This window comes from Rhinatrema bivittatum, chromosome 3, assembly GCF_901001135.1.
Source record: "Rhinatrema bivittatum chromosome 3, aRhiBiv1.1, whole genome shotgun sequence".
NCBI lineage: Eukaryota > Metazoa > Chordata > Amphibia > Gymnophiona > Rhinatrematidae > Rhinatrema > Rhinatrema bivittatum.
The window spans coordinates 225,857,142-225,868,290 of NC_042617.1; the positions used below are offsets into that span (position 1 = coordinate 225,857,142).

Sequence of the window (11,149 nt, forward strand, 5' to 3'; positions counted from 1 at the left end):
GGCTGAAGAATCGCAGAGCTTTGGCATTCCGTAGAGTGGCCACCAGGTCCAGGTGGGGAGACCCCCACTGACCAAATAGAAGTGCCACTGCTTCCTCGAAGAGTTCCCACTCTCCGGGATCTATGCGTTGACGAATCAAGAAGTCGACTTCAACTTGTCCACTCCTGCAATGCGAGAGGCCGCTAGACGGGAAAGTGGACCTCCGCCCAGGCCAGAAACTGAGAAACGTGATGACTCTTTGTTCCCCCTTGATGATTGATGTACGCTACTGTTGTTGCGTTGTCTGACAGAATCCGAACCACCCGACGCTGGACTAGGGGGAGAAAACGCTTCAACGCCAGGCGTACCGCTCTGGTCTCCAAGCGATTGATTGGCCAAGATGCTTGCAACTCTGTTCATGTCCCCTGTGCCGATTTCATCTGACAGACTGCTCCCCAACTGGAGAGACTGGCATCTGTGGTGACAATCACCCACTGAGGGACTTCCAAGGTTACTCCCTTTAACAAATGATCCAGGTTGAGCCACCAGGCCAGACTGTCCTTGGTCCTCTCTGGCAGTGGGAGGATGGCCTGAAACTCCCGAGAAGCCGGTTTCCAGCAGGAGAGCAAGGCTCTCTGCAGAGGATGCATATGTGCAAAAGCCCAAGGTACCAGATCGATAGTGGAAGCCATAGTGCCCAGAACCTGGAGATATAATCCCAGGCTGTGGGAAGAGAGAGCGAAATGAATCGCTGTACCTGGGAGATGAGAGCCTGGGCCCGATCTGGACGCAGCAGTACCTTGCCCACAGCTATATTAAAGTGTGCTCCTAGAAAGTCCAGGGACTGAGATGGAGTAAGGCTGCTCTTGGAGAAATTGACCACTCATCCGAGGGACTGAAGGAGATGCAACACTCTATCGCTCGCTGACACTGGACCAGGGACTTTGCCCGGATGAGCCAGTTGTCCAAATAGGGGTGGGCCAGGATTCCCTCCCTTCTAAGGGCTACTACCATTACTACTATTACTTTGGTGAAGGTATGGGGAGCTGTCGCCAGTCCAAAGGGCAGGGCTTGGAACTGAAAATGCTGTCCCAGAATCTTGAAGCGAAGGAAGCGCTGATGCACCTTGAGGATGGGAATGTGGAGATAAGCCTCCATCAGATCCAAGGAGGCCAGAAATTCTTTGCTGTGTACCGACGCTATCACTGAGCATAAGGGCTCCATCCTGAAGTGTGGGACACTGAGGGCTTGACCATCTTGAGATCCAAGATCAGATGGAAGGAGCCCTCCTTCTTGGGGACTACAAAGTAGATGGAGTAATGGCCAGCTCCCAGTTCCATCTGAGGAACCGGGAGAATTGCTCCGAGGGCCAGGAGCCTGTCGAGCGTCTGGCATACTATGAGCTGTTTCTGTGGTGGTCCGCAGGGAAAGTAGAGGAACCTGTCTCTTAGAGGACGAACAAAATCTAAAGCGTAACCATGCTTTAGAATATCCAGGACCCACTGATCCGAGGTAATTTTGACCCATTCCTCGTGGAAGAGGGAGAGATGTCCCTCTATCCTGAGGACCGAAGAGTGGGCCAGTACGGCCTCATTGTGAAGATTTGGGAGCTGCCCCCTGGGGAAGACTATCCCAGGCCTGTCTTCGGCCACGAAAGGAATGAGACCAGGACTGGGAATGCAAAGAGGGCGGACAAGAGGAGGCTGTTCTTGGTTGACAGAAACGTCTTTGGCTCCGGAAACGGCTTCTAGTTGAACCAAAGGTCCTAGCAGCCCGTAGCCAATCCTTCGGCAGCTTGTGGACCTTATTCTCGCCGAGTGACTTGATAATCTGGTCCAGATCATCTCCAAAGAGTAATTTCCCTTTGAAGGGTAGGGAGCCCAACTGGGTCTTGGAGGAGGAATCCGCCAACCAGTTGCGAAGCCAAAGGAGGCGCCTGGCCGAGACTGCTGAAACCATAGACCTGGCCAGACCTCGGAGAAGGTCATATAGCGCATCTGCCCCATACGCTATCACAGCCTCCAGGCGATCAGCCTGCTGCACTTCGGCAGGAGACAGCTCTTGTGTACTGAGGAGCTGTTGGACCCATCGGAGTCCTGCCCATTGCGTGAGGGAACTACAGATCGCCGCTCTGATGCCCAGAGCCGACACCTTGAATACTATCTTTAGATACATCTCGAGCTTTCTATCCTGCATATCCCGTAGGGCAGCACCTCCCGTCACCGGAATGGTAGTTCGTTTCGTCACTGCAGATACCATCTGGGAGGGGGTATAGCTTATCCATAGCTCTACCACCTTGAGGGAGGCTTCAGGGGAATCCCATTCCCTGGACAGCAATTGCAGTAGCATAGGATGGGAAGGAAAAGACCTCGACGGTGGACGTAGACCTGAGAGCACGGGGTTCCCCTTCTTAGCTGGTGGAAAAGGCCCTGGAGGGTCTTGTGGATCCTCAGTATCCAATTCCTGCACGACATATGGGATGAGCAGGTCCAACTCATCCCTCTGGAAGAGAGACGCAGTACCCGGGGATCATCCCCTTCCATCTGAGCCATCAGAGAGGGTTCATCCAGATCTGGGTCCAGGAGAGGGCCTTGAAGAAGAGGAGCCAAGCCCCCCCAGAGGATGATGGACCATGCGGACCCTGGAGGCAACTTGGTGAACCCCAGGTCCTGAGGCCCCCACTCCCTGAGGGCATCCCGAAGGCCCCAGGGGATCAGCCATCCTGCTCACCTTAGGAGAAGGAGGCCCTGTTAGATCTTGCTGCTGTCCCATTCTGGCTAGGTAGGCATTGTGCATTAAAAGCACAAAATCCGCCGAAAATGGAGGTGGTTCAGAAGAAGGCACCGAGGGGGGTCTCCTGCCGGTGGACAAGGGTCCAGGGGGTTGACAGGGGTCAGGATCGGCGGCAGCACCCAATCGTCCCCTGGTTGCTCTGGAGCAGTCTACTCAGAATCAAAGATGGCCGCCGTTCCCGCGCTGGGCGGGATCATGGCTGGCCTCCGTGCATCGAGCGCACCATCACGCGCGAACCTGCTTGTCCTGCCGGCCGCGAGGAACCCTGCCCACCAGGGAGGCATCTCGCGCAGATCCCCTCGTGGGAGAGCCGGGAATTGGGCTCCCCGCATGCTCAGCACCTTGAGGACTGCGGCATGAAAATGTGAGCTGAGCCGCCACCGAATCGCTGGTGAGTGGCTGCGAGGAGCAGGGAAAAACCCCTTCTGCAGCACTACTCCTTCTCCCAACCTGCCTGAATTGCTGTTTCAACCACACAGAGGAATGTCGCGTCTCTGTGGAGGCTGCCCCGAGGCAAACGACTTCTCAGGGCAGCAGGTCGGCTCGGAGGAAAAGGGGGAGAGGTTGGACCACCAACTTGCACCCTGGAGCTTACAAATCTGACCTGCAAAGTAAGAAAGGTACAAAAACCTACCCCCCACAAAGCAAATACAGCAATGAAGACTGAAAAACAGCTCTTCCTGCAAGTTAGATTACTGGACACTAGGCAAGGGTCTGAGCTTTCCTTGTCTTTTTTTTTTTTTTTTTACTATCCTGTGTTAACCTTGATCCATCTTAAGATAGGAAGGAAGCTAAGAAATAGAGAAAAGAGCACTAAAATTTAGCTGTTCAGAAGTCTTAGTGGGGAACTAGAGTTCAGCCACTCTCATCTGCTGGAGTCAGAAGAATACTGAAGGATTACAGAGGGTGCACTAGCTTATATGGGAGCACCCTTCAAAGTTTTCTCTGACACCATCTGCTGGAAGGGGGACATAACCCACTGCTGGACTGATCCGGGTACATACAGGGAATGACCTCTACATATCTGGAGCCTTAGTCCAAACAATAAGTACATTTTCAAAGGAGTTACATGCGTATAATTAATATATATACATGTAAGTAACTTCTACTTCTGTACATGCTGTTTTAAAAATATGTACATACTTTTGATGTTTCACATGCACATTTACCTGCACAAAAAAAAGGGGTGGTCTGGGGCATTCTGGGACATGGCCAAAAGATACAGACATAAATTCCTATTTTATAAGACATTTACATGAATACATTAGGTAACTTATGCGTACAATTTTACACCTGCTAATTATCTGGCACAATTGATATTAGGCTTGTTTTTGTCTGCTATTGTTGGGTGGGAGTTCTGAGTGAACTGGGGGGAGTTCAGGTGAAGTACTAGGAGTGTGTCAATAAACTGAAAATGTACTGGATGAATTGGTAGTCATAGCAGCAAACTGGTGATTTCAAGTACATGTGCATATTTCAAAGTATATCTACTTCCTAAATAAATCAGGCTTTTAAGCAAACAAGTTTTTTTTTTTTTTGTGCTTATGTTTAGAAAATAGAAAAAGTACGTGCTTTCAATGCATTGTTGATATTTGCACATACTGAAACATATGTTGGGAGTTGGACATACGCATATATTATAATCTGCACAGATATGCATAGATTATAAAACACTATAGTAGATCTCTGTGCGGCCATGTATATGTGCATATGGGGCTGCATGGAATTCTTTGAAAGTTATCCTTTAAATGTAGTAAATAATATAGTAAACCAGACCAACTGTCACTGATTCATCCAGCAATTAGTAGAACACTTCCTCCAATGGGGAGGGCAATTTTCAAAGCCATTTTTGAGGGTAAAACAATGTTTTACTCACAGAAATAGAGTTTTTGAAAATACATAATTTTACCTACATTGTTTGGAAGCATTCCTTTGGAGAAGGTTAGGATAAGGAGGCAACAATGCACATAGTTTTTGCCAGGAAAAGTACCCACAGGTAAAACAGGTGCAAATCTATGTAAGCATTTTCATCCTGGAGCAAAAGTACCTGTATAGATTTCCTTTGATTTTTGATGAAAACTCTATGGTTAAAAAGTGCCCATAGATATTGCACCACTGTGCGCAGTATCTGTATTTATTTATTTATTTATTTATTTGATAAGTTTTATATACCATTATTCGGTTGAGCCATCATAATGGTTTACAAAAGTATACATTATCTTGTAACTGAGCATTAGTAAGAACAGAAACAGATTCTTAACAGATGGGTTGCAATACAAAACCATTTGAACCATTAAACAATATCAGAGAAATGGATATCAAGTCCAGAATGAATTATTAATAGGATAGAGGGGGAGGGCATGCGGGTACAGGGAGAAAGGGGTGAATTATGCAGTAAACAATTGGGAGTTCTGTTGAGAGTCGGGATGATTAGATGATTTAAAGTTAGTGAGGAACTTGCGGAACATTAGTGTTTTTAAGTCCTTTTTGAATGTTTTTAGGTCATGTTGAACTTGTAAGAATTTAGGTAGGGTATTCCACATTTTGGGTGAGGCAATTGAGAAGGCTCTTTCTCTTGTAACCAGATGTGCATCTTTGACAGGGGGAATGTTTAGGTAACCAGAGTTATTGGATCGTAAGTTTCTTGAAGGCTTTTGAGGGATTATGTTTAGTGAGTTAAGACCTTGATTATCATTATTTAGGATTTTGTGGATTATAGTCATTGATTTGTATGCAATACGTGCGTTGATAGGTAGCCAGTGAAGTGCGGTCAGAATTGGTGTGATGTGTTCACTTCTTTTTGTTCCAGTTAGGACTCTGGCAGCTGAGTTTTGTAAGATTTGGAGTGGCTTGAGGGCTGAGAGAGGTAATCCAATTAGTAAGGAGTTGCAATAGTCAAAGGTGGAGAAGATAAGAAGTTGGAGTACAGTTCTGAAATCGTGGGGGTTGAGGAATGGTTTTAGGTGTCTTAGGGTAAGGAGTCTGTGGTATCCTTCCTTGCTTTTGTTTGTTATGTGGTTCTTGTAGGAAAGCTCCTTATCAATGGTAATTCCAAGGTTTCTGGTATAATTGGTAGGGAGTATAGTTATGATATGTTTGTCAGGAATTGTCAGGGGTGGCAGAGTTGGATTAGGTTTTTTATCCATGAGTAGTATTTCAGTTTTGTCAAAGTTGATTATGAGTTTAAGGGAGTTTAGTAGGTTTTTGATTGAGATGAGTAGTTCAGAGGTTTTCTTGTATGTGTCATCAATCGAGTTTTGTATGGGAATGAGGAGCTGAATGTCGTCAGCATAGAGGAAATGTGTGATCTTGTATTCTTTTAGTAGTTGGCAGATGGGGAGAAGGTAAATGTTGAAAAAGGTGGCTGATAAAGCTGATCCTTGAGGGACACCGGTGTTGAGGTTGATTGATTTTGATAGGTTGTTATTGACTGAAACTTGGTAAGTACGGTCAGATAGATAGGAAGAAAACCAACGTAGAGTATTGCCAGTTAAACCAATTTGGGATAGTTGTTCTAGTAGTAGTTTGTGGCTCACTGTGTCAAAGTGGCTGAAAGGTCGAGAAGAATGAGTAGGAATTTTTCTTGTTTGTCAAAGCCTCTTAAGATAATGTCATTTAGAGAGATGAGGAGAGATTCAGTGTTTAGGTTTTTTCTAAAACCATATTGGGATGGAGATAGGATGTTGTTTGTCTCCAGGTGTAGTCATCTAGTTGAGTGTGAACAACTTTTTCGATTGTTTAGGCTAGGAAAGATAGGTTTGATATGGGACGGTAGTTGTTAAGGTTTTCAGGATCTAGGTTGTTTTTCTTAAGGATTGGTTTGACGATAGCAGATTTGAGGCATTTGGGGTAGTTGCCTTCGTTCAGTGATAAGTTGACAATTTTGGTGATGGTTTTTGATATGGTAGGTTCGATTGATTTGAGGGTTGTTATCGGGATGGTGTCAAGTGGGTGGCTGGCTGGGTTCATTTTATTTATTATTGATTGAATTTCAATGGTGGAGGTAGTGTCAAAGTTTGACCATGATGAGGTTGTCTTTGTGTTGAGTTTGGTGTCTTGGATGTTGTTGGTTAATTTGGATTGGATTAGAAGAGATATTTTGTTGTTGAAGAAATCAGCAAAATCATCACTTCCATGTTTGGTGCATGAGGGTTCTTGGGTGGTTTTGGTAAGTTTCTGAACTATTGTGAATAACATTCTAGGGTTATGGTGAAATTTGGAGATTTTGTTGGAGAAGAATTCCTTTTTCGCGTTATTGATGATATTTTTATATTGAGCTAGGTTAATTCTGTAATTATTTAGAGTGGTAGTGTTTTTGTTTTTCCTCCATTCTCTTTCTTTTTTCCGGAGTATGCGTTTAGCAGTTCTGATACTTTCGTTATACCACTGATTGTTATGTTTGGGTTGTTGTTTAGGTTTTGTAATGATGGGATTAATGTTGTCTGCAACTTGTTTTGTAATGAGTAGCCATGATGAGGTAGCGTTCTCAGAGCTGGATAGATTGATGTTGTTTAATTCACTTTGTAGATTTTTTTGTAAAAGTTCATTGTTGAAAGGTGGACGGTAAGAAATTTTAATTGGGGTGATTTGAGTAGGTTTTAGGTTGATATTGGTATGAAGGTTAGCTTGGATGAGGTGGTGGTCAGACCAGGGAATTTCAGTGATGTGAGTTGAGATTAAATTCCAGATTTCACTATTGATAAAGATGAGATCAATGATGTGACCAGCTTTATGTGTTGGAGATTGAACTATTTGTTCTATATTTAGAGTTGATAGTGTATCAATAATGGTTTGACAGGTTTTTGAGTGGGAGGATAAGTTGAAATGAATGTTGAAGTCGCCAAGGATGATGATGGGTTTGTTGAGAGAGATGTTGTTTATGAGATATTCGATAAGAGGGGAGCAGTTTTTATCGAGTGCTCCTGGAGGACAGTAGACGAGGCATATTTGAAGTTTCGGAGAATCAAATAAAGCTATTTCAAATGGTGGGGGAAAGTTAGATGGACGAAGTGTCAATTGAAGGTTTTTTTTAGAGATGAGCATTAATCCACCCCCTTTTTTTGTTTTTTCTGGGGATTGAGGAGGTAATGTAATCTTGGTTGGATAATTGGTTTATTATTACAGAGTCTGTGTTTTTGAGTCAGGTTTCTGTGATTGCAATGAAATCTGGTTTGCGTTCCGTGAGGAAGTCATTGAATAGGTGGATTTTTTTTTATTATTGAACGGGTATTGATAAGTATGAAAGAAAGGAGCATATAGTTTGATAATTGGATATGTTGTTTTTGTTTGGATGTTTTACTTTGTACATTGGTTTTGAAGAATTAGGTTTCATTTGTGGCGAAAGTTGTTTATTAGATGGTGGGATTTTGTTATCCATGGTAATCTTTTTATTTTGTTAATTGTTGTAGGAAGCTGGTTTAAGACGGGGATGTGGGTTTCGCTGAATGGGCTGCGCGAAGGGGCGCGCAAAGGGGCTTGCTCCTTTGGCCGCTCTCCTTCGGCCGCGCAGCGCATGGTGCGCGGCACCTGGTGAATGTGTAGTTTTAAATCCACTCACCCAGCCCCTCCTGTGACGTCAGGGGGTTGTCCTTTCGTCAAGATTGCTGAAGTCGGGGCTAGAGGCCTTTCCGCGGCCTTAGTGCCTTAGTTGCAGTGCAGAGAGGCAGGAGAGCTTGGTGAACGGGGGTAGCCTCGTTAGGCTTCCTGGTTGCCGGTGCCGGTGGGCGATTGTATGGGGCGAGCTCGAGAAGGCCCCTGTGGAGTTTTGGAGCTAGCGGCACAGAGGGACGGCAGGCGGAGTCCGGCGGCAAGAGCAGAAATCCTTGTGAGCTGTCAGGTAGGGATCGGCAGCATAACGGTCTCCTGATGTTAGAGGGGGGCGCCTGGGGAGTATGTAGTTTTAAATCCACTCACCCAGCCCCTCCTGTGACGTCAGGGGGTTGTCCTTTCGTCGAGATCGCTGAAGTCGGGGCTAGAGGCCTTTCCGCAGCCTTAGTGCCTTAGTTGCAGTGCAGAGAGGCAGGAGAGCTTGGTGAACGGGGGTAGCCTCATTAGGCTCCCTAGTTGCCGGTGCCGGTGGGCGATTGTATGGGGCGAGCTCGGGAAGGCCCCTGCGGAGTTTTGGAGCTAGCGGCACGGAGGGACGGCAGGCGGAGTCCGGCGGCAAGAGCAGAAATCCCTGTGAGCTGTCAGGTAGGGATCGGCAGCGTAACAGTCTCCTGGTGTTATATATATAATATCCATTAGTAGAAGTTTGGGTTGAACCAGCCTGGTTGTTATATAATAAATGCTTATTCTGAAAGGAAATAATATTCCTAAAAAAAAAAAAAAGTTGAAACATAAAAATGAAACAAAGTTATTACTATGAAAATATTAATTTGTTAATTAATTTGTTGCTGAGGTTTTTATTTTTGGTATAATTATGATTAGTTTATAGCTCACCCTGACCACTATGCAGATTGTGGTGGGAGATAAAGTTGATTAAATAAATAATGTTGTACAGTATAAACAATTTTATCATTTGATTTTTATTCTTTTCAGCCTTACCTTTTCTTGTGACGGTCATCATTTGTACACAGCAAACAGTGATGGAACTGTGATAGCCTGGTGCCGAAAGGATCAACAGCGCTTGAAACTGCCCATGTTTTACTCATTCCTCAGTAGCTATGCAGCTGGATGATGATCAAATCTGCCTATAAACCATTACAGCCCTAAAAAACTTTAAATCCAGAATAAATGGAGATAGATGTGTGCTCCTTCCTCCACAGTGCAAGACAATAAGTATTGTACATGAATTAATCAGATTTTGAAATGTGCAGAGTTCACAGAAATTTGTTTTGCTATATATGTTCAGAGAGCAGCAATGAGATGCTCTTACCATTGATGATAAATGCTGTAGTATAAAATCTGTTTTTTTTATTGTTACATGAACATGAGTATTCCAAAAGCTATTTCATTGCTAATGACATTTCCTCGTATCCATGTATATGTTCTAAAGTCTCTATATATCAATTATGTTGCAGTTTGTTCCTGAATGGCTAAATATTTGTGTGACAAATATCTACATGTTTCTCAAGGTACAATTTAGGATATTATGCTCTTCCTTTTAAAATTTCAGGATTCAGTATTTGAGCAACAATTTATGTTTAAGATTTGTCTATATTTGCATAGTGAAACTTCAGGTGAAGCTCATAATTTAGCTATTGTAGCTTACTTTTCCATCTCCAGTGCAGCGATGAACTTTGTAAATAGTATCACAGATACTTGTATCTTATTATCTTAATCACAGAAGTACAGCACCACAATATAACTTCATAGTTTTAAACCAGGTTTCACATGTTGCAAACTTGTGCTGTTTTCCGATGTAAAAGCATGCAGTGTAAACAAGATATGGAAATAGATTTCCAGTTTTGTTTTTTTAGTTATAGCTTTATATGGAGTAACACTATCCATTATTTGATACTTTTGGAAAATAAACGTGCATTATTTTCAAAAAAGAATTATGAGACTTTACTGTTGTTGTAGGGAAAGTAATAGAGAAAGTAATTTTATAACTACATAAAGCTAAAGGCTGTGAGACATTTTTATCCACATACTTTAACCTGAATTTTGAAGGTGGACTTATGTGCATTTCTATGAAAATGTGGACATACATGCACAAAGTTACCTCTGCTCCTGAAATCGAAACCATGCACACAAATCCTTTCCAAAGTGCAGGTAAAAGTATCTACGAAATCTGATTATGTGTAGAACACTCAGGTTGAATTTCAAAGCACTTGGAAAATCAACCACTAAATTTAATTCCCTGCAGCATTAAATATTAGAACCAAAGCAAAAACAGCGTAAGAGTTCAAAACCTATACAACAAATAGAAGCAGCACCCAGTATCAAGTGATATTTTTTTCAACCAGCATTATTGATATTTTTAGATACCTCTCCTTTAGTTTTCTTTAGCCCCTTGAACGCCGTGAGGGTAACAAAGTGGAATAGATGCCAGATGTCCGATAAGAATACTTTATTTAATGGAGACGAGGTACTGTTAAACAAGCCTGACTCTAGCCGAGTTTCGCCCCTTACATTTGGGGTTGCCTCAAGGGCTGTATGTAGTAGAAGTGCTTAAAACTGAATGCACTGTTCAGCATAATAAATAATCATGTTGTATAATAATGTGTGTGCTGGAGTCTCCTATTTTCGGCGTTTGTGGACCTGTAGCACTAAAAAGGACTTAACTTTTGTGATGAAAAGTGCTCCCAAGTTCAGTGTATCTGTGTTAGACCACAAATGGGATCTGTCTCTGCTCCGATTCTTTTCGTTAATATTTTATCAGTGAAATGATAACATTAATTCCACAATTCTTTCTCAACTTGTGATAGAAATT

The 11,149-nt window shown here is 43.5% G+C and overlaps 1 protein-coding gene across 1 annotated transcript in view; it reads left to right on the forward strand.

The window, feature by feature from the left end:
* The window catches only part of LOC115087279 (lysosomal-trafficking regulator-like), a 1,534,685-nt gene extending 1,523,747 nt beyond the window's left edge, over positions 1–10,938 (forward strand). The window contains 1 exon segment of the mRNA XM_029594260.1: positions 9,313–10,938. Coding sequence (XP_029450120.1) covers positions 9,313–9,451 — 139 coding nt within the window. The 3' untranslated portion in view covers positions 9,452–10,938.
* The last annotated feature ends 211 nt before the right edge of the window (positions 10,939–11,149 follow it).